Raw genomic sequence first — 24224 nt, 5'->3', positions numbered from 1 at the left:
TTTGTTGTTTTAATTAATAAAATTTAAAATATATTAATATAAAATTAATTTACATAAATGTCTTTACCTTCATTTACACACTCCATATTTAATTTTTTTTGTTGTTTTTCATGTTCTTCATCTATTAATTAATGAAATTTAAAATAAATTAAAATAAAATTAAATATGGAGTGTGTAAATGTGAATTGTGAAGTGATATAAATTGAAGAAATATGAAATTAAAATAAATTGAAGAGAAATGAATTTTAGTATTTTCTATTCTATTAATTAATTGAATCTAAACTAAATTGAAGAAAAATAAAAAAAAAAATTAGCATTAGCATTAATTCTTCAGTAATACATGTTTATTTTTTGTTTTTTTTCATATATTAATTAATTAATAAAATTTAAAATAAATTGAAGAAAAATGAAATTTAGCCTTCATTTTGTTGATGAAATTTGCACTCCATTATTATTATTATTTTTGGTTCTATATGTTTTTCATCTATTAATTAATGTAATTTAAAATAAATTGAAGATAAATGAATTTAGTCTTCATTTTCTGTGATGAAATTTGTACTCCATTTATATGAGACATTTATATAGTCCTGAGAGGGGCTGACCCAGTTATTTCAGGAGTGAAAAAATACTTTTTTTTTTCACGATTCAAGTCAGATATGAGGCATGTTTCACAAAATTCACTCGTAAAACAACCTCATAGGTGTTTCTGTGTCAATTTTATTTTTAACTTAAATAAATTCACATCTATGAATAACGTAAATAATAATAATTAATATACTTCTCTTCGCTTGTTTGTTTTTCTCCATCTATTATTTAATATATTCTAAAATAAATTGAAGAAAAATAAATTTTAGCCACCGGTTTTTAGAATGAAATTTAAATGAAGCCTTCATTTTTTGGAATGAAATTTACACATCATTTTTTTTTAAAAAATAACATCTTTAATAAAATTTGAAATAATAATAATAAATATTCTATTGTTTGTTTTTTTCACAACTATCAATTAATTCTAAATAAAATTGAACAAAATTAAATTTAGCCACCATTTTTTGAAATGAAATTTATACTTTATCTGTTTTAAAAAATATATCTTTAATATAATTTAAAATGAATAGAAGAATAATAAATTTACAATATATTTTCACAGAATGAATTATATCCTTATTTTAAAAATAATTCTTTTTGTTTGACTTCTCTTTTTTTTATTTATGAATTTTTATAGTTCTCCAATTTTTGAATTGGTTTTATGTGAGCCGGTGTCAAGGATATATCCTTCAGATGGGTCACCGGTCAATTTTTTGAGTGAAAAAACAATGATTTTTCATGATTAGGGTAGGATATGAGACATGTTCCTGTGAAACAGCCTCGTAGGAGTTGTTATGTAATTTTTATTTTAAACTTGAGTAAATTAATATCCATTAATAATTTAAATAAACACGACTAATAAAATTGAAAACTATAATAAAATTGTGTTATTTTACATTTATGTCGTTATTTTCGTTAAATAATATTAATAAATAAATGTCTTTTTTTTTGTTCGTTTTCAGGTATTAATGAATTTTATAATAATTGAAGAAAAATGAAATTTTATTTTTGGAATGAAATTTACAATTTTTTTTAAAAAAATTTTATCTTTAAAGAAATTTAAAATAAGCGACACAATGTCAGCAGCGTAACTCACGAAAACTTCACAGGAGTCACTCATCTCAATGCTACTCTCACTCTTGCACGCTTAACCTAACAAAACTGAATGATAGTGAAAGATTTATCTTTTAGTTCGAATATTGCTTAATATTTATGTCAAAAGTTATATTTGTTACCCACGACGCAATATTTATTTATTATAATTGTGATTTATCGTGCGCCAAATTGTAAAACCATATGCATGAGAAACACAAATAATTGTTTGGTACAATAAGAAAACACTTCAAAAGAATCAAAATGAGTTTAAATTAGTTTTATGTGTAATAATTACTCTTATATACATCAAATGAATAGAAAAAGAGAAATAAAAATGAATTCAAATCGTTTTTATGTAAAACAAATTACCAATACACAACCCAAGTTTTATATCACAATAAAAAAAAATTGTGATCATTACTTTACTTCTTTATGTTACATATATAGAATAACAATCACAATTGAAGATGAGAATGAGATCGCAATAATAACATTATTTGGAAAAGTTGCAGCGTCTTTTGTTGGATATTCTATTGAAGATTTCATTCAAATTCATGACCATATATAAGATAAAACAAACAAATGATTTTATATCTACATAAATATTGCATCTAACAATAAAAATTTTCAATGCAGAATTTACCAAATAACCCATATAAAGATTCGCTAAATCAACCAAGCTCCAAGCTCCACACATTCTTGTTCAAGTTGGATAATTCAGTGGAAAAACGTGATGAAATGTTAAAAATTGTGGTAGAAGCTATTGAGATACATGACAATTATCCAATAACAAATGTCAATATCAAGAAACGGAGATCTCGAAAGATTATCAAGACAACTAAACAAGGCAGTGTAGCACCAAAGGTAGAAAAATCAAATGAAATAAACATCAACAAAACATGAAGATCCATGAAGACAAAGATGAAATAGAGATTCGAGATGAAGAACCAATTGCCGAGTACAAAAAAAAGAGATAAGAAGATAAAATCGACGGACACAAAAAGATTTCAAGAAGTCTTCAAATCAAAGACAAGAAAATGTGATGATTTCGATTGTAACCAAATAATTAATTATTTATCTATTAAAAGTTATTCTTATTTCAAAAATAATTTAAACATATTTATATAAAATTATCATATACAAATTATTCTATTTCTCAACGTGCAACGCACGTGCATTTATCTAGTAGTAATAAAAGATATGAATAACGAAATATTTTTTGGATAACTTTTATTAATTCTGAGCCAGACACAATGATTTCTTCACTCACCGGCTCGAAGTTGACACTTCCAACATGGGCAATGCGATTAATGTTGCTGAATTTTTTTATTAATCTAAACAAGAGATTTTTACTGTTTTTTTCTCATGAGAAACAACTCCACCACCTGAAGAATCTAATCCGCTCTATCTCTGGATATTCAAGTCATATGTTGGAATAAAAAGGATACGAACTTCATACAATTCCAACCACAAAGTAATTCCCTTTGATTAAAAACAATCTTAACCCCCACAATCTCAAACTGTTTCAATGCAAAACCTCACCACAGAAACTTTGCGATCATCATCGTACAGGATGATCGTACAAGTCTTGTTATGGCTCACGTATGACTTCATCGCAGTCCTAAAAATATGTACACAATACAACCAAATGATATGTACAAAAACTGATTACTTGATTTGTACAGTATCACAACCACTCTCAAAATGCTACCACTTTTATACATCAATAAACCAATACAAAGAATTTGATGTTATAATAATATAGTGTCAAGATTCAGAGGAGGAAAGCTATTTAGCAGAGCTTGATTCTGGTATCAATTCGACTCCGGCAAATTGGACATAGTTGAAGGTCTTGTCCACAATGGTGACATGTCTGCGAAAAACAAGGTAAAAGCACTCTTTTGTGTGAAATTTATGGCATTCATTGCACCATGTCACAACAGATCACGAAATGGAATTACCTGATGACCACAACCGAAAACCATGTCCTGTGGGTCGGTAAGGCAAATGGGACAAATCTATGAACCCAGAAAGAAGCAACGGTTAGTTTTTACTCGCCTAACTCGTTCAAAAATTTCTCTTACAGAGGTACGAGCTGATAAAGGAAGGAAACACATTATCTACAGCCCAATATAGATTCATATGCAAAATATACCTGGTAGTCCAATGTCAAGCTAGGAGCAGATGGAGTTGCATTTGCAGAAACATTGTGCTCGTAAAATGAACTGGTGCTGTGCTGAAAACTAGTTGCTTGAGATGGTTTTGAGCAGCTGGCAGACAACATACTATAGACGGGAGGAGGAAGAGGGACCCTTCCAGAAGCATTTCCTTTCGATCCACTAAACCATCCAAAAAAGTAAATGCGTGCGATTAGGGCTACAGATGCACCCAAGTAATACCAACCCAATGGACCACACGTATACAGAAGTAAAGGTGAAGGATTTACCTTAGCAAATTGAGCTCCATTGTTGCTTTATATTGAGCAGGAATTTCCATTAAAGAAGAAAGAGCAAATTCAGTCTCTTTTCGAGATTGGTGCACATTTTTAGACATAATCTCTGTAAAATTAACAAACTGAAGAAGAAAGGAGTAAAGAGTTTCACCAGATTTATCCAAAAGCAGATATTGGTAGAAAAAATAACATATCTCAAGCAAACAGCTGACCTGGAAATTATCAAATTCCCGAGCAGGAATGTTGTCATCAAATTCCTTCATAGTGTCCCAGGGGCCATCCCCAACCCCAACCAAAATAATAGATAATGGATATTCGCTGCAAATAATGTAGAAACCTTACCACGAGAATGAAGAAAAATGACCAGCATATCACAAAAACATGTTTAAAAAATTCACCTCGCTTCAACAATTGCTTGAACAGTTCTCTGTTCCTGCGGACTTAACTGACCGTGTCCAGTATCAACACTTCTGGTAACCTGAGAATATGAATAATATTGCTGACCATGGGTATGAACTATGAAAATCATAAAAAGGAAACATCTAACATTGGTACAACCACCGAACTGTTCAAGCATTAGAAAACATTGATAAAAGAAAGAATTTTTTCCATTAAGTTATCAGAGAATGGGATTCAAATTCATCTTCCTTCCAACCATGTCAGACAACTAATGAACATGAGAACATGAGGCGAACATAAGAATGGCAGGAAGTGTGAAAAAGAAAATGGTTCTAACAACAATTTTGTGAAACCCAACAATCAAAGTTTGATGATTTATGACACAATTAAAGAACTTCCTACCTGAGTTTCAAAAAATGTTTTTTGATTTATCAGAGAATGTGAAGAGCAGTACAGGCTCGCCTAGAGCAGATTTTACCAAAACATACAACGAAAAAACCTTGCCATTGTTTATATTCTAATATACCTGTCCGTCTGCAATAATCAGTAAAACATGGTACTGGCCTCCACTACGCTGAACAATAGACATCGCCATTTCGATAATAGGCGCAAACGATGTGGGACCTGAAACAAAGTGATATAGAGTTTAAGCTATCATTCAAATCTATCTTGACAACGAAGGCCAGAGAGTTATTAACCTGCCAGTTTCAGACTAGGAACGATTTCTCGATAACGACTTAAAGCCTCCTCAAATCCATTACAAAATCTCTCGTCAGGGTAGAAACTGAAAACATCTTGATCATTGGTTGATGCTGCAAAATTAAATAGGTGAAATATGTATTTATAGTTTGAGAAAGAAAATTATAAACTTCAGAATAATGACAGGTTTCGTTTAATACCATCTCCAAATCCAAAACAGGGGATCAAGTTATCATCGTCAAAAGCGGCCATTGTCTTTCCAATGATAGATATTGCTTGTTCGTATGGATTAAGCCCATTTCCAATGTAATGTAAGCTTCGGCCATGATAGGAATTCTTGCCTAAACATTGGATCAAGCTCAGCTTCTGCTCCACAATGTTTAGTCCTCAATTGAGGCATCTAACTAAACAGAAACAGAGATAGAAAAAATAATAATAAAAAAAAAAATCTACCTGTCCATTCATTGCTCGTAGTGAAATCAATCCCAACAATTAGATTGGAAGACTCCAGTCCGGCACGTGCAAGGGCTTCAGTCACCTGAAAAGGCCTCAACTTTCAAATCTTTTGTGAAAATCGAACAATCAAAGTTTCGGAAGAGCGGATCACGTCATCACTCCACATAATGATATAAGGCATCAAAACAATTCCTGCCGCACCAGTAAAGATCTGGTATTCCTAGGTCACATACGGTTAACATGCCGTTAACACTGACGAATCTATTTTCATCATGGATGATTTCGCTATTTTAAATATTAATTGGAATTGAAGTATCTAGGCTTTCACAACACTCTATCTAACTATCCATTCTCAACTTCCCACATGTAGACAAATCATAACATGCTAAAGAACTCCATTATAGTAGAAGACCAGAAATAACTGCATAATCTCCAAATTTTCTCCTTATAAAGATACAGCTCACAAATTACAATAAACTAAAATCATTGACCAAGCCTTCAAGAACTATTTTAGTGAAAAGTTCACAAACAATCAGCAAGTTACAACTATACCAACTGCCTGGCAATATCCAATTCCCTTCACAAGATTTAATAAATTAATCATTTAACTGTTGCTCGTTTTCGTTGCTTTACATTGTCTGATATCAAGAAAAAGACCTATGATTCAGTACTTCTCCCCCATTATTCACACGCACATACCTCTTCCAATGATCTGTAATTGTCTGCAATTCTTGAATACCTCCTGTCAAATTTTTTTTGTGGCACGTGTGGTTGTGAAGGAAGTCCATGTTGTTGAGGGGCTGCGTGTGATTCCGGTTGACTACCATAATTTTGAGGTGGGACATGTGAGTGTGACGAAGTATCGTAATTTTGAGGAGGAACATGGTCCTGGCCTGAAGGTGGATAACCTGCTGGATAAGGATACTGCACAGGATAATTCTGAGCATATGAAGAATATGATGATTGAACATGATTATGACGCCATCCGGACGACGGAATAGATGGACCAGTTGAAGACGGCCTCCCATTCCCTCCGCTTCTAGGGCTAGAGCTCTGATTTCCCATTAAATCAATTTTGTCTACAAAAGCACCTCAAAATTCTTATTTCAAGTAACCTCTCGGATTAATCAAGGGATTATGAAAGCCAGAAAGAATCGATTAGTCCAAAACCCATCAAATAAATCCGCTAAAAAAATTAGCAAAGGGAATCGATAATACAACCCAGATTCCACACAGGTTGATATCCCATTCAAATCCACGTACACCCCTAGATAACGAAAACAAGCAAAGCAATTCAACCTCTGGATATTCTAATTATCTAAAACTTACTTTTATATATACAAGAAAATTAAACAAGTGTGAATTTATCAAAACAGGTGGCTTGTTTGACTTGACAAATGAAGGAATAATGGTTCGGGAAACCGCGCGGACTTCACCGACCCTTCAACCTCTTCCACGTAGTTTCTTTCAGATAAACACGCATCATATTTTCAAACTTCAGCAACCAACCCAGAAAAAAAAAAGATGCAACACACGTAAAATATTTATTTCTATGAAAATTCAAAGATAATGCGTAGTAAAGAGAGAGAGTAAAAGTGGATTGACGGATGACTTTGAACCGTAAGCAAAAATCAATGATTCAAGTTAGACACATCTCCTGGCAAACTTAAAACAAACTTGCAAGCTGCAACTGCCTTTTCAGAAATGAATTCCAAAAAATCTAGACATGCAGAAATTGAGAGAACAGAGGATACCTCGGTCGCGGAAAATTGATTTCACCACCATCCTTGTCACATAGATGTCATTACATCCATTCACACATGAGCATACTTACACGTAAATATATTATATATATATAATATAATATATTACACTTGTGTGTATAACACGATATTTTTAATGTTTTCTTTTCAACAAATCCAAAATATTGATAACAATCAACTCGTCGAGTCGTGTCTATCTTATTGTTAGTTACGGTTTATTCCTTCTTACCTCTGCAGACAGTGCCTGCAGGTGTACATTCAAAGACCGTTAGTTACAGAGTTAGGTCTTACGTGAAAGTCAACATATTAATATTTTAATAAATTTTGGTTGATTAGTATCGAATTTATTTTTATTTGATATATTCACACTGTTGAAACAATATATTTTAATATGGAAAAAGTAATTGTTGAATATTTGAATGTTGAAAATAAGAGTTGTAAAGTTAGAAATTTGTGTGTGATGATGTAGGTAATGATGTATTTTATTTTTGGATTATGTGTAATGAAACTCTATAAATAGATCTCTCATTTGTGAAAAAAATCACAATTGAGTAGAGAGAAAAATATTATAAAGTGTGTAGTTTGGTAAATTTTGAGAGTTTGAGATTTTTACTTTTTACCATAAATTTTTACTTTTTCACAACACGTTATCAGCACGAAGCTCTAAAAGTCCTACATACTTTTCCAAGCTCCAAACAGAAGAAAAAGGTAACAAAAGTAATAATATTTATTTTACTGTTATTTATTTATTGTGTATTTATTTAATATACAATATAATGTTATTATTAGAAATAATAAAAATAAATTTTTCATAAACTTGTTATAAATCCTGGGAGGATGTTAAGACGGCATCCCACACTCCCGGTAAGGGATACGACAAGTATAAAAGCCTATAAGGTTTTTTAAACAAAATAAATTATGACACTCATTATAATATTATGATATGATATACATAATTATTTAAACATATCTAATATTCTATATACCATATTATTACCATAAAATTATACAAATACATACCTTTATTTTTTTGTACACCAACGATCATAAATAGGTAAAAAACGGCTAGTTTTTGCCCTATAAATATGATCTCAGAAACACATTCAATCACTCCAACTTTCTCTTCTTCTCTAAAAAGTATTCATCATCAAATTTTTCGAAGAAAAAAGAAGATGGCTTTCTCAAGGATATTTTTAATTATTTTGGTTATCATACTCACGAGTCTTGTATTTATCGGAGAATATCCTCCTCGTGCGTTTTCTTTATTTTTACAAATACTTGTACTTGTTGTTTATCCGTTACTTTGTATTGCAATATTTATTAACTAATAAAATGCATCGTAATTTTTTTAGTACCACCATGTCAAATTTAACAAAGCTCGAATTTATTGCGCTCGACATCACGGGAAAGAATTATATGCCATGGACTCTAGATGTAGAAATGCATCTTGAGTCATTGGGTCTAAGCGAGACCATTAAAGAAAATGGCATATGCACGTCACAAGAAAAGGCAAGAGCCATGATATTGTTGCGTCGACATCTCGACGATGGATTGAAATGTGAATATCTGACTGAAAAAAATCTCATGGCTTTGTGGAAGGGATTAAAAGATAGATTTGAACATATAAGGGAAGTTATACTTCCGACCGCCCGGGATGAATGGAATACACTGAGATTCCAAGATTTTAAAAAAGTCAGTAATTACAATTCTGCGATGTATAGAATAATCTCGCAATTAAAATTTTGTGGACATGAGGTCACAGAATCTGAGATGCTTGAAAAAACATTTTCCACATTTCATGCATCAAATATTACTCTACAGCAACAATATAGAGTACGTGGATTTGCGAGATATTCTGAGCTCATCGTCTGTCTTCTTGTGGCGGAAAAAACAACGAGCTATTAATGAGAAATCATCAGTCCCGACCCACTGGATCAACAGCATTTCCCGAAGTAAATGCTGTAAGTAAAAATGAATTTAAACCTCGGAACCAAAATCAAATTCAAAGACAAGATTTTGGTCGAGGTCGAGGTCGAGGTCGTGGACGTGGACGTGGAATTGGCCGTGGTCGTGGTCGAGGCCGTGGTTTTGAAAATAATAGAGATAGTTATTTTTATAACTCATCTCAAAAGAGCGCCTCAAACCATCCACTGAAAAGGCATCATGAGAATACAAGTGTTAATAAGAATCACTCAAAAAGATATGAAAGTTCTTGTTACAGATGTGGTACTCCAGGACATTGGTCCAAAGTTTGTCGAGCCCCTGAGCACCTTTGTAAACTTTATAAAGAATCATTAAAGGGGAAAGAAAATGAGACCAACTTCACTGAACGCAGTGACCGTTTGAGTGATTCAACTCATTTTGATGCTGGTGATTTTATTAATGATTTATCTGGAAATGATCAACATGTTGGTGGGATAGAAATGAACAATTTTGATACTACAGATTTTCTCAATGATTTCTCTGAAAATGAACAATTTAATGGTAGAATATAAATGTACAATAATTTATTTTTCATGTATTCATGTAATAATGTTTTATTGTACAATTATGATATGTGTTATATTTACATATGTATTTTCAGTAATTTTATTTCATTGCATATTTTTTTGAAGTTCAAATATGGAAAATGCTATGAGCAAAGCTGAAGTTTGCATACCCGATAGTGGTACAACGCACACTATCCTCCGAGATAAAAGATATTTCTTGGAACTAAAACCAACAAAAACAACGGTGAATACAATATCAGGTCCTGTAGACTTGATTAAAGGATGTGGTAAAGCACAATTTTTGTTACCTAATGGTACAAAATTTTTTATCAATGATGCTTTATATTCACCACAATCGAAAAGAAATTTGTTGAGTTTTAATGATATATATTCCCATGGGTATGATACTCAAACAATGAATGAAGGGAATGAGAAATATATGTGCCTTATCACATATAAATCAGGAAAGAAATATGTGATTGAAAAACTACCAATGCTCCCTACTGGATTGCATTATACACATATAAGTCCCATTGAATCAAACATGGTAGTTGATAATTCTTCGATATTAACCAATTGGCATGATCGATTGGGACATCCTGGTTCAACAATGATGCGAAGAATTATAGAAAATACACATGGTCATCCACTGAAAGACCAGAAGATCTTTCAGAATAATAAGTTTCAATATAAAGCATGTTCTCTTGGAAAACTTATTATAAGACCATCACCGGCCAAAATCCAAACTGAATCGCCAATGTTTCTTGAACGTATTCAGGGTGATATTTGTGGACCAATCCATCCACCATGTGGACCATTCAGATACTTTATGGTATTGATTGATGCCTCCAGCAGATGGTCACATGTATGTTTATTGTCAACTCGAAATGTTGCATTTGCAAGATTACTTGCTCAAATAATAAAATTGAGGAATCAGTTTCCCGATTATACAATCAAGAAAATTAGACTTGATAATGCTGGTGAATTTACTTCCCAGACTTTCAATGATTATTGTATGTCTATGAGAATCATTGTTGAGCATCATGTTGCTCATGTACATACACAGAATGGATTGGCTGAATCATTGATTAAACATCTGCAAATGATTGCTAGACCAATGATTATGAAAACAAAGCTCCCTATTTCTATATGGGGACATGCAATTTTACATGCTGCTTCATTAATTCGCATCAGACCAAGTGCATATCATAAATACTCCCCATTACAGCTTGCATTTGGTAAAGAACCAGACATTTCTCATCTGAGAATTTTTGGATGTATGGTGTATGTGCCTATTGCACCACCACAACGAAAGAAAATGGGACCTCAAAGAAAGGTTGGAATTTATATCGGTTATGATAGTCCATCAATCATTCGATATCTTGAACCTCAGATAGGCGACGTGTTCACAACACGTTTTGCTGATTGTCATTTTAATGAGGAAATCTTCCCAATGTTAGGGGGAGAACAGAAACATACCGAAAAAGAAATGACATGGTATGTATCATCATTGTTACATCTGGATCAAAGAACAAAACAATGTGAAAAAGATGTACAACAAATTGTACACTTGCAAAGAATAGCAAATCAAATACCAGATGCATTTGCAGACACAAAAGGGGTAACTAAATCATATATACATGCTGCAAATGCCCCTGCTCGAATTGAAATTCCAAAGAAACAAATGGAAGATACTCATGATGTCATTAAACGCCTGAAGTGTAGAAGGCCAGTCGGTTCCGAGGATAAAAATCCTCGAAAAAGAAAATTCATAGAGAAACACGATGATCACAAAATAAAGAATGATGTTTCTGAAAAAACACATGATGATCACAAAATAGAGAATGGTGTTCCTGAAGAAACACATGATGATGAAAATTTTCTGTCAGAATCACAAACTGACGAGAATCATGAAATCTCTATCAATTACATTAATACTGGAAAAATATGGAACCGAAAAGATATAGATGAAATTGATGATATATTTTCTTATAATGTGGCAATCGACATCATAAATGATAATGAAGATCATGAACCAAAATCTTTTGGTGAATGTAAAAATCGGCAGGATTGGATAAAATGGAAAGATGACATCCAGGTTGAATTAGATTCGCTAAATAAACGTAATGTTTTTGGACCTATAGTCCTTACACCTGAAGGTGTAAAACCTGTTGGATACAAATGGGTTTTTATTCGAAAGCGAAATGAGAAAAATGAAATAGTAAGATATAAAGCTCGACTTGTTGCACAAGGTTTTTCTCAAAGGCCTGAAATTGATTATGAAGAAACGTATTCTCCTGTGATGGATGCAATTACGTTTCGGTGTTTGATTAGCTTGGCGGTATCTGAAAATTTAGAAATGCGTCTTATGGATGTTGTTACAGCTTACTTATATGGATCACTTGATAAGAATATATATATGAAAATCCCTGAAGGATTTAAGATGCATGAAGCACAAAGTTCAAAATCCAGGGAATGTTATTCTGTGAAATTACAAAGATCATTATATGGGTTAAAGCAATCAGGTCGAATGTGGTATAATCGACTAAGTGATCACTTGATGAAAAAGGGATATGTAAATAATTCAATATGCCCTTGTGTTTTCATTAAGAAAACAACATCCGGATGCGTAATTATTGCTGTATATGTTGATGATTTAAACATCATTGGAACGAATAAGGAAATTCAAGAAGTTGTGTCATACTTGAAGGAAGAATTTGAAATGAAGGATCTTGGAAAAACCAAGTATTGTCTGGGTTTATAAATTGAACAAAAAGAATGTTGAATGTTTGTTCACCAGACAAATTATACAGAAAAGATCCTTAAACGTTTTAATATGGATAAAGCAAATCCTTTAAGTACTTCAATGGTTGTTAGATCATTAAACATATAAAAGGATCAATTCCGTCCATGTGAAGATGATGAAGATATTCTTGGTCAGAAGTACCATATTTAAGTGTCATCGGTGTCCTTATGTACCTTACAAATTGTACAAGGCCTGATATATCTTTTGTTGTGAATCTGTTGGCAAGATTTAGCACATATCCAACAAAGAGACACTGGAACGGAATTAAACATATATTCCGTTATCTACGAGGAACGACAGTGTGGGGCCCTTAACTCCTAATCGTTATTACAATGCAATCAGATTAGGGTTTAATTAATCACAGCGGAAAACGGGTTTAAAATTTCTTTACAATGAGCCCAAAATATCTCTTCTGATATTTAAATACTAAAAATAGTATCTAAATTCAAATCATAAAACATGCCCACACGAAATCAAAACCAATCATATACAAACAACTCATATCCTCGGGACATGCCCCGGTATATAGATACATATACATATATACTGGGAACAAGACATAAACAAAAACCTCAGCCCAAGCTGTGGCTTCCTCCAGAAGTGCCCTCTCTGGCCTCCTGATATCCTGGAGTACCTGCCATTGTCCACACACAAAGACAACAACAGCCCCCCTTGGGGGTGAGCAAAGCTCCGTATGGAACAACCAATCATATATACCACAGATATCTAAACAATGATATATGGTATGCAATGCATGTATGTCGTGGAGGTATAGGGTCAAATGCCCATCCACTGAGCACATGTCAGAATCAATCGAATCGCTATCAAATCAAATCAATGCTCGAGCTGGCACACCGGCCGATATGGGAATACACATATGACAACGTCGACGAAGCGTCGTCAATCCCACATCTCATATCCAATCATATGGGGCCACAATTGTCTATGCTTTACGGGTCATATAATACCGGCATAGCGATTGTGTTCACAAACCCCGGAATCCAATCAAATCATATCAGGGTATCCAAGGATCATAGCTCAACGTGCATGTCATGTATCGATGTATGCATAAAATGATGTGTGTTAACAAAACATTTATTTTATACATCGATACTCAAATCTCAATGTCATGTATGCCACATCAAATCATCAAATAGGCACATAGACACGTATTCCAATCCAATCCAATCAAATCAATCCAATCATATATCATATAATACAGATACCTGTCGTATGTTACCCGGTCGCAACATACCTCAATTCTTCGTTCCAAATTGATGTAGTCTGCAGATACACTTTATCTACATCAATTACATATTCATTTCAATCAATAACATGCTCCAGAATCATTAATATGAGTTTCAAATATCATTTGAAACTTCAAAAATTCATATCAAATCATAATCATATCATAATTCAATTCCGACTTCGAATACGAGTTTATTGTCGGATATTCTACTACATATCAGAAATTCAACTTCAAATACATGCTATTCCAGCACTTTGATATTTAAAGCTGCTGAAATCAGAAGAAAATTACCTCAGTCTGAAGCCCTCTACGCGACGATTACAAATATATAATTTGTTTCGCGTTTAGACAGCGTTTCGAAGTCGATTTGTAAGAAAGAAAATCGATTTCTCTCGTATACTCTCGAAACTGAAGTGAAAGAATAAAGAAAATGAAGAAGAAACTTCGTTCTTATCACTACACCGTTTCCGCGCTCGGGCGGTAGAATTCTCGCGCCCGAGCGCGAGACATTCTGCCCCCGGTTTCAACTTACACCTCGCTCGAGCGGTCAAAAATTACCGCTCGGGCGCGAGGTGTTCTGCCCGAATATCAAGTTTTCATTCCCTGGCGCTCGGGCGGTAATTTCCTACCGCTCGGGCGCCACATGTTCTGTACAAAATATTGGTTTTGTACTATTTTGGCGTCCGGCTTCTCAAATCAAATTCTTACAACATCAATTCATATACAATATTCATTTCTCAATTTCATTGTCATAAGATACATCAAATACCTAATCATATGACAATTTCATTAATTATCGATAATCATATGAGATTTACGATAATACGATACACGGTCCTTACATTTCTCCCCCTCTTAAAAGATTTCGTCCTCGAAATCTCAAACAGTCTTATATACATAACATGGCAAACATACATATGTCACCAGTTATAGTACATATCAAAACTAAAATCAGAATAAGGATCAGAATACATCGAATACAATGGAACAGATGTCATAGAATCAAACAAATGCGGATACGAATCTCGCATCTTGCTCTCCAATTCCCACGTTGAGTCTTCAACCCCATGTCGTGTCCATTGTACTCGTACCAAAGGAATCGATTTGTTACGCAATATCTTTTCCTTTCGATCCATAATGCGAACAGGTTGCTCAACATAGGAAAGAGAAGGATCAAGTTCAATCTCATCAGGTGCAAGCACATGCGATGGATCAGGTTCATATTTCCTCAACATAGAAACATGAAACACATCGTGAACGGCAGATAGAGCTGGTGGCAATGCCAATCGATACGCAAGATCACCAACTCGATCTAGAATCTCGTATGGACCAACATATCGAGGAGATAACTTCCCTCGCATGCCGAATCGAACAGTGCCTCTAAAGGGAGATATTTTCAAAAACACTCTGTCACCTTTCTGGAATTCCAAGGGTCGTCTTCGTTTATTCGCATAACTCGTTTGACGATCCTGAGCAGCTTTCATCCGCTGCCGAATTAACTGAACCTTATCGTTCATTTCCTGTATCATTTCAGGTCCAGTCAACTGTCTCTCACCAATCTCATCCCAGAATAACGGTGATCTACATCGTCTCCCATATAAAGCTTCAAACGGTGCCATACCGATACTCGTCTGAAAGCTATTATTATATGAAAATTCAACCAATGGTAAGGCATCTTGCCATTCCATTCTGAAATCCATCACAATCGCACGTAACATATCCTCTAAAGTCTGAATCGTACGCTCAGTCTGGCCATCAGTTTGAGGATGATAAGCAGTACTCATAGCCAAACGCGTACCCACCGCTTCTTGAAAACTACCCCAGAATTTAGAAGCAAACCTGGGATCACGATCAGATACAATTGAGACTGGCACCCCGTGCAGTCTCACAACATTCTCAATGTATAAACGGGCCATTCTTTTATAAGGATAAGTCCGCTCATACGGAATAAAATGTGCAGATTTCGAAAGCCGATCAATAATAACCCAAATAGCATCACAGCCCTTGGGCGAACGAGGTAAATGAGTCACAAAATCCATAGCAATATGCTCCCAATTCCATTTCGGGATTTCAAGACTATGGAGTAATCCTCCCGGTTTCATTCTCTCGGCTTTCACTTGCTGGCAGACAAGACATTTCGAAATAAATTCAGCAATGTCCTTCTTCATACGTCTCCACCAGAATTGAGGTCTCAATGTCAAATACATCTTCCGGCCTCCCGGGTGAATACTGTATTTGCTACAATGTGCTTCACGAAGAAGGGCAGATTTCAAATCAGAATCATTAGGAACTACCAGCCGACCGTTAAGTCGTAAAGAACCATCAGAAGAAATCTGAAATCCAGACTGATGTCCAGCAGATACCAGTTCTTTCGACTTTTGGATCTGAGCATCGCTTCGTTGGGCCTTTCGAATCTTCGATATCAAATTCGGCTCAATTTGCAATGCTGAGACAGTGACAGAATTCCAATTCGAGTGAAAAGTCCAACCAGAAGTACAAATATCCTCATGTACCTTGGCGACACAAACAGAAGCTAAAACAGAATCATAAACTTTCCGGCTCAGGGCATCCGCAGTAACATTCACCGATCCAGGGTGATATTGAATCTCACAATCAAAATCTTTCAGGAGATCCATCCACCTGCGTTGCCTCATATTCAGATCAGATTGAGAAAAGAGATATTTCAGACTCTTATGGTCTGAATAAATAACAAACTTTTCTCCGTACAAATAATGGCGCCAAATCTTCAAAGCAAACACAATGGCGGCCAATTCGAGATCATGAACAGGATAACGTGTTTCATGAGATTTCAATTGACGAGATGCATAAGCAACCACTTTGCCATGTTGCATCAGAACACAGCCCAACCCTTTACCAGACGCATCTGTACAAACCACAAATCCTCCGGTACCTGAGGGAATAGTAAGCACAGGTGCTGTGGTTAATCTCGTCTTCAATTCAAGAAAACTAGCTTCACATTCATCTGACCAAATGAATCGCTGATTCTTCTGTGTCAGTTGAGTAATCGGTTTAGCTATCTTCGAAAATCCTTCGATAAAACGACGATAATAACCAGCTAAACCCATGAAGCTTCGGATCTCAGGAACATTCGTAGGTCTTGGCCAATTCAATACAGCTTCGACCTTCGAAGGATCAACAGATATACCATGTCTCGAAATGACATGGCCCAAAAATACCACCTTGTCCATCCAGAATTCACATTTGGACAATTTGGCATACAAATGACTAGTATGAAGAGTCTGAAGTACCAGTCTCAGATGTTCAGCATGCTCCTTCTTCGATTTCGAATACACAAGAATATCATCAATAAACACAATAACGAATCGGTCTAGATAATCTCGAAAGACCCGATTCATTAAATCCATAAAAATAGCAGGAGCATTCGTAAGACCAAAAGGCATAACCAAGAATTCATAATGGCCATACCTCGTACGAAAAGCAGTCTTGGGTACATCTTCGTCTCGAACACGTACTTGATGATACCCAGAACGAAGATCAATCTTCGAGTAAACAGAAGTACCCTGAAGCTGATCAAATAAATCATCAATACGAGGAAGTGGGTACTTGTTCTTCACAGTAACCCGATTCAGCTGTCTATAATCGATACACATTCGCATTGTACCATCTTTCTTTCGAACAAATAAAACTGGAGCTCCCCAAGGTGATACACTCGGTCGAATATATCCCTTATCGAGAAGATCCTGTAATTGTTCTTTCAATTCTTTCAGTTCCAATGGTGCCATGCGATAGGGAGCTTTAGAAATAGGCGCAGTCCCCGGCACAAGATCAATACTAAACTCAACTTCTCGATGAGGAGGAAAATCAGGAATCTCATCGGGAAATACATCTGGAAACTCTTTCGCAACAGGAATCTCAAACAAGGAAGATTCTTCTTCGAAATATCAATAGCGTAGATAAGATAACCCTCATCTCCGCTAATCAACAATCGAGACATTTCCAAGGAAGATACCAATGGAATTTTGGCTTGGGAACCCTTGCCATAAAAATTCCACTTGGGTCCATCAATAGGTCGAAATCGAACCACTCCGTGACAACAATCAACGGTAGCTCGATTTGTCATCAAGATATCCATGCCAACAATACAATCGAAGTCGTGCATAGGGAGGACAATCAAATTCAGGAATACCACGTTATCCTCATATATCAATACACAATTATGCACAACTTTCTCAGACAAAATAATCTTCCCTGCTGGCGTGGCTATCGACAAAGTATCATACAACGGGGTACATTCAATATCGTGAGATGCAACAAATGCATGAGATATGAATGAATGAGATGCTCCTGTATCAAATAAAACACGTGCAGGATAATCGCAAAGCGTGCAAATACCTGCAATTACACCACCAGGAGCTTCTCTCGCCTGATCCTCAGTCATGGCATACACTCTAACTTGCTGAGGGCCTTGGGCAGTCTGGCCACCAGGTCCTCGAGCTCTTGGTACATTCGACTGCTGAAAAGATGGAACAGGAACAGCAGGTCTCATCATACTAGGGCCACCTCTAAATCCTGGCTGGGGTTGAGCAGAAGTCGTACCCCTGTTCGGACATACTCGAGAGAAATGGCCTTCTTGCCCACACTGATAACAAGTACCAGACATACCTCGACACTGATCGATAGTATGTTTGCCGCCACAATGACTACAATAGGGAGCAATCACAGGACTCCCTCTCTGTGATCCACTAGAGCTTGAAGAAGACGAAGAAGCAGATCCAGTCTTCTTGAACTTCTTACCCCTCGGTCGCAAAGTAGGCTGCTGAGCTGACACCGGTGGTGGAGGAGTATACTGTGGACCTCCCCGCCTAAGTCCAGCCTCGGCTGCCTTGGCTCGTTCAACTGCCTCTGCGTAGCTGGTAGGCAATCCAGAAACAACATATGTATACAAGACAGGATGTAAACCATTTACAAACCTGTTATATTTTGCCCTCGCATTCCCAGCCACGTGAGGTGCATACTTCAATAACGTAGAAAATTTAGAAGCATACTCTGCAACAGTCATCGTTCCCTGCTGCAGATTATTAAATTCATTCTCCTGAGCAGTATAATAAGAAGGAGGAGAATACTGCTCCAGAAACTGGGCCTTGAAGACATCCCATGTGACTTCAGTCCCGGCTTCTTTCAGTCCAATCTCAGCGGCTTCCCACCAAGATTTAGCTCGGTCTTTCAGCTGATACAAAGCAAGTTTCAGTCTCCGAGCTTTAGAATACTCAACAATATTAAACAAATGCTCGATGTCCTTCAGCCAGGCCTCAGCTCTTTCAGCACTCTCGGTGCCAAAGAACTTCGGTGGTTTCAAATCCTGGAATCGAGCCATCACCACATCCATGGACAATCCTTCAAATTGTCCAACCATCCTCTCAGTATTACTACTCGCAACTTCATCTGTGTGATCCATCTACAAATCAATGATGAATATCACAGATCAATATTAATCTCATAATCTCATCATTTCATATCATCAATCTCATCATATACTTACTCAAATCAAATCAAGTAAGAGCAAGTAATACAAATAAATCAACCACATACGCACCATTCATTTGTGCCTATTCAAGTGTACACAAGACTCAATAGAGCATTCCCAGCTATGCTCTGATACCATCTAGTGTGGGGCCCTTAACTCCTAATCGTTATTACAATGCAATCAGATTAGGGTTTAATTAATCACAGCGGAAAACGGGTTTAAAATTTCTTTACAATGAGCCCAAAATATCTCTTCTGATATTTAAATACTAAAAATAGTATCTAAATTCAAATCATAAAACATGCCCACACGAAATCAAAACCAATCATATACAAACAACTCATATCCTCGGGACATGCCCCGGTATATAGATACATATACATATATACTGGGAACAAGACATAAACAAAAACCTCAGCCCAAGCTGTGGCTTCCTCCAGAAGTGCCCTCTCTGGCCTCCTGATATCCTGGAGTACCTGCCATTGTCCACACACAAAGACAACAACAGCCCCCCTTGGGGGTGAGCAAAGCTCCGTATGGAACAACCAATCATATATACCACAGATATCTAAACAATGATATATGGTATGCAATGCATGTATGTCGTGGAGGTATAGGGTCAAATGCCCATCCACTGAGCACATGTCAGAATCAATCGAATCGCTATCAAATCAAATCAATGCTCGAGCTGGCACACCGGCCGATATGGGAATACACATATGACAACGTCGACGAAGCGTCGTCAATCCCACATCTCATATCCAATCATATGGGGCCACAATTGTCTATGCTTTACGGGTCATATAATACCGGCATAGCGATTGTGTTCACAAACCCCGGAATCCAATCAAATCATATCAGGGTATCCAAGGATCATAGCTCAACGTGCATGTCATGTATCGATGTATGCATAAAATGATGTGTGTTAACAAAACATTTATTTTATACATCGATACTCAAATCTCAATGTCATGTATGCCACATCAAATCATCAAATAGGCACATAGACACGTATTCCAATCCAATCCAATCAAATCAATCCAATCATATATCATATAATACAGATACCTGTCGTATGTTACCCGGTCGCAACATACCTCAATTCTTCGTTCCAAATTGATGTAGTCTGCAGATACACTTTATCTACATCAATTACATATTCATTTCAATCAATAACATGCTCCAGAATCATTAATATGAGTTTCAAATATCATTTGAAACTTCAAAAATTCATATCAAATCATAATCATATCATAATTCAATTCCGACTTCGAATACGAGTTTATTGTCGGATATTCTACTACATATCAGAAATTCAACTTCAAATACATGCTATTCCAGCACTTTGATATTTAAAGCTGCTGAAATCAGAAGAAAATTACCTCAGTCTGAAGCCCTCTACGCGACGATTACAAATATATAATTTGTTTCGCGTTTAGACAGCGTTTCGAAGTCGATTTGTAAGAAAGAAAATCGATTTCTCTCGTATACTCTCGAAACTGAAGTGAAAGAATAAAGAAAATGAAGAAGAAACTTCGTTCTTATCACTACACCGTTTCCGCGCTCGGGCGGTAGAATTCTCGCGCCCGAGCGCGAGACATTCTGCCCCCGGTTTCAACTTACACCTCGCTCGAGCGGTCAAAAATTACCGCTCGGGCGCGAGGTGTTCTGCCCGAATATCAAGTTTTCATTCCCTGGCGCTCGGGCGGTAATTTCCTACCGCTCGGGCGCCACATGTTCTGTACAAAATATTGGTTTTGTACTATTTTGGCGTCCGGCTTCTCAAATCAAATTCTTACAACATCAATTCATATACAATATTCATTTCTCAATTTCATTGTCATAAGATACATCAAATACCTAATCATATGACAATTTCATTAATTATCGATAATCATATGAGATTTACGATAATACGATACACGGTCCTTACAGACAGACTTGGGACTTTTGTATTCAAAAGATGCTAATCCAAGTATAATTGGTTATGCTGATGCTGGATACTTATCTGATCCACACAAGGCACGTTCCCAAACTGGATATGTATTTACTCGTGGAGGCACTGCAATATCTTGGCGTTCACAGAAACAAACGCTCGTAACAACTTCATCAAATCATGCCGAGATTATTGCACTACATGAAGCAAGTCGTGAATGTGTGTGGTTAAAATCAATGACCCAACATATCCAAATTTCATGCGGATTATCATTCGATGAGAAGCCTGTGATACTATATGAAGATAATGCTGCATGTGTTGCTCAAATGAAAGAAGGATACATAAAAAGCGACAGAACTAAACATATTCCTCCTAAGTTCTTCGCATTCACCAAGGAACTTGAGAAGAATAAATGTATTGATGTTCGTCACATTCAATCAAGTGAAAACTCATCAGATCTCTTCACAAAGGCACTTCCTACGTCAATATTCAGAAAACACATATATAATATTGGGATGCGCAATCTACGAAATTTGTGAAGAATTGTTCATGTCAACATCAGGGGGAGTTTACGTGACTGCACTCTTTTTCCCTTACTATGGTTTTTATCCCAATGGGTTTTTCCAAGTAAGGTTTTTAACGAGGCAGTACAAAACACGTAATGAAGACATCATTGTATCATGATCATCATCACAAGGGGGAGTGTTGAAATAATATATTTTAATATGGAAAAAGTAATAGTTGAATATTTGAATGTTGAAAATAAGAGTTGTAAAGTTAGAAATTTGTGTGTGATGATGTAGGTAATGATGTATTTTATTTTTGGATTATGTGTAATGAAACTCTATAAATAGATCTCTCATTTGTGAAAAAAAATCATAATTGAGTAGAGAGAAAAATATTATAAAGTGTGTAGTTTGGTAAATTTTGAGAGTTTGAGATTTTTACTTTTTACCATAAATTTTTACTTTTTCACAACACACACAACCATTTTAAAATTATTATATAAACCTCAATTATATATATATATATATATATATATATATATATATATATATATATATATATATATATATAAATTAAAGTCAAACATTTCTAGGGATTTTCTAAGTCTGTTCATATAGAATTTAAATAAGTTAACTAATACTAAAAGATCGGTGGAAATTCAGATTTTTTCAGAGTAACTAATTTCTAACATGTTAAAGTTTTTATCTTTCCGATCAGTATTGTAATCACTCGAAGAATTTAACTGAAAATGAAGCAGGTTCCGTTGATTTTTTTGCGAACTGAAACATCTTAGTGGTTAGAAGAAAAGAAAGTAAAAGTGATTCAGATAATAACGGTGAGCGAAATGGGAGCAGCCTAAACCGAATCATCTATTTACCTATTTCTTCTTTTTTCATTTTAATTTTTTTCTCTAATATGAATTCTCATGTTAAGACCCAATAGAATCAATTAAAACCTCATATTCATTCTAGAACTGCGATTATTCAATGCAATCATAAGCTAAGCAACTGAATTGAATTGGATCCACGAATCTGAAAAATAGTGAGAATTCTCTGTCTTTCTCAATTCGAAAATCCAAAATTTGAATTGATTTCCTTTCAATAAGAAGCATTGTATCTTATTGCACATATTTAATTTATTCGAAAAAATTTCATTTAAATTTTCAATATTTATATTTTCATCTTATCTTTTATTCTATCATTTCATTTAAATATTTGATAATCTTTAATTTAATGACTTTTTTTTTTAAAAAAAAACTACTTTCTCCATTTTTAACGTATATGTCACAAATTTCTAGTTGTAATTATAATTATAATTATAGATTTATATTAATGAATAAAACATATAGATATATTTGCAAATATACGAGTGGATATATTAACCTAGTTCAAAATATTTTTATTTCCTAAATAGCACACATCAACCAAATATTTTTGCTGTTATTTTGGTGATTGATGTGAGAACTAATATAAATATAAAATATAAAATTATCGAATGTATTGTCATAGGCAATAGTTATTGTATAATTTTTTTCATGATATCAAAATTACGAGGTTAAAAGACAATCTCGAGTAGTTTTTATCGTCCAATATCTGATCAACTTAAATATACATAACTTGAAGACACATTTTCAGCAATTTTAAAAGTTAGCAAAAGAATGATCACAATGGTCCCGGTTGAAATCTTAACCCGCACACATAAGTGGGTCGTAATCGAGTCCGGGTGAGTCTCGAGTTTAGCCAGACCCGATCCGTACATATGAATTATAATATATCGATATATGTAACTTGATAAATCGAAAATAGAGATATCGTAACTATAAAATCGGCATATTTTGAAAATCGATTCAAAGATTATTGGGCCCGTTCTGGTAAATTGATCTGGACTCTGGCCCGTCACATTGAATGAAGTATATCATGGATTCATTTGCTCAAAAATAAGCACAAGTCTCACTCACGAGTCATGATCCATAAACGGGTAGGACCCGACTCGTACATCAACTGGGACCCGACATTTCTCCTGTCCTCGTCGAACCCTCATTTACCGAATATTTTTTTATATATTATAATTTGAATTAGTTTATTTATTAATCAGTCGACATCCTGACTCTTCGGCTACCTAAACCAATCCAACCAATAGCATTCTCCCACGACATCGGGGGGGGGGGGGGGGGGGGGGGGGGGGGGGGGGAGGAACACAAAGCCGGTGCACATGCTATCATGTTCTCCCTCACAAGTGGAGAAAACACGCACAAGGAGTCGCCGAGCTACCTCGCTTTGCGT

At 35.2% G+C, this 24224-nt stretch overlaps 1 protein-coding gene across 1 annotated transcript; it reads right to left on the bottom strand.

Moving 5' to 3' along the window:
- Nucleotides 1-3322: 3322 nt before the first annotated feature.
- LOC140806345 (E3 ubiquitin-protein ligase RGLG5-like) lies at nt 3323-7459 on the bottom strand. The gene is made up of 12 exons (XM_073162947.1): nt 7441-7459; nt 6386-6953; nt 5684-5768; nt 5431-5571; nt 5230-5343; nt 5058-5155; nt 4531-4610; nt 4345-4450; nt 4127-4254; nt 3836-4019; nt 3642-3698; nt 3323-3553 (listed from the first exon to the last, which is right to left on the bottom strand). The coding sequence occupies exons 2-12, from the start codon at nt 6749-6751 to the stop codon at nt 3473-3475; spliced, it is 1440 nt and encodes a 479-aa protein (XP_073019048.1). The 5' UTR covers nt 6752-6953; nt 7441-7459; the 3' UTR covers nt 3323-3472.
- Nucleotides 7460-24224: the final 16765 nt, after the last annotated feature.

The sequence above is a fragment of the Primulina eburnea genome, chromosome 11 (assembly GCF_022965805.1).
Source record: "Primulina eburnea isolate SZY01 chromosome 11, ASM2296580v1, whole genome shotgun sequence".
Taxonomy (NCBI): Eukaryota; Viridiplantae; Streptophyta; class Magnoliopsida; order Lamiales; family Gesneriaceae; genus Primulina; species Primulina eburnea.
The sequence above is the reverse complement of the archived record's forward strand: the minus strand, read 5'-3'. Positions and strand labels throughout refer to the sequence as shown.

Coding starts and splice junctions, on each gene's coding strand:
- LOC140806345 (XM_073162947.1), bottom strand. CDS start 6,751: ATGGGAAATCAGAGCTCTAGCCCTAGAAGCGGAGGGAATGGGAGGCCG. Junction 4,611..5,057: donor TGATTATTGCAGACGGACAG/GTATATTAGAAT, acceptor TCATATTCTCAG/GTTACCAGAAGTGTTGATAC. Junction 3,554..3,641: donor TTTTCGGTTGTGGTCATCAG/GTAATTCCATTT, acceptor TGTTTTTCGCAG/ACATGTCACCATTGTGGACA.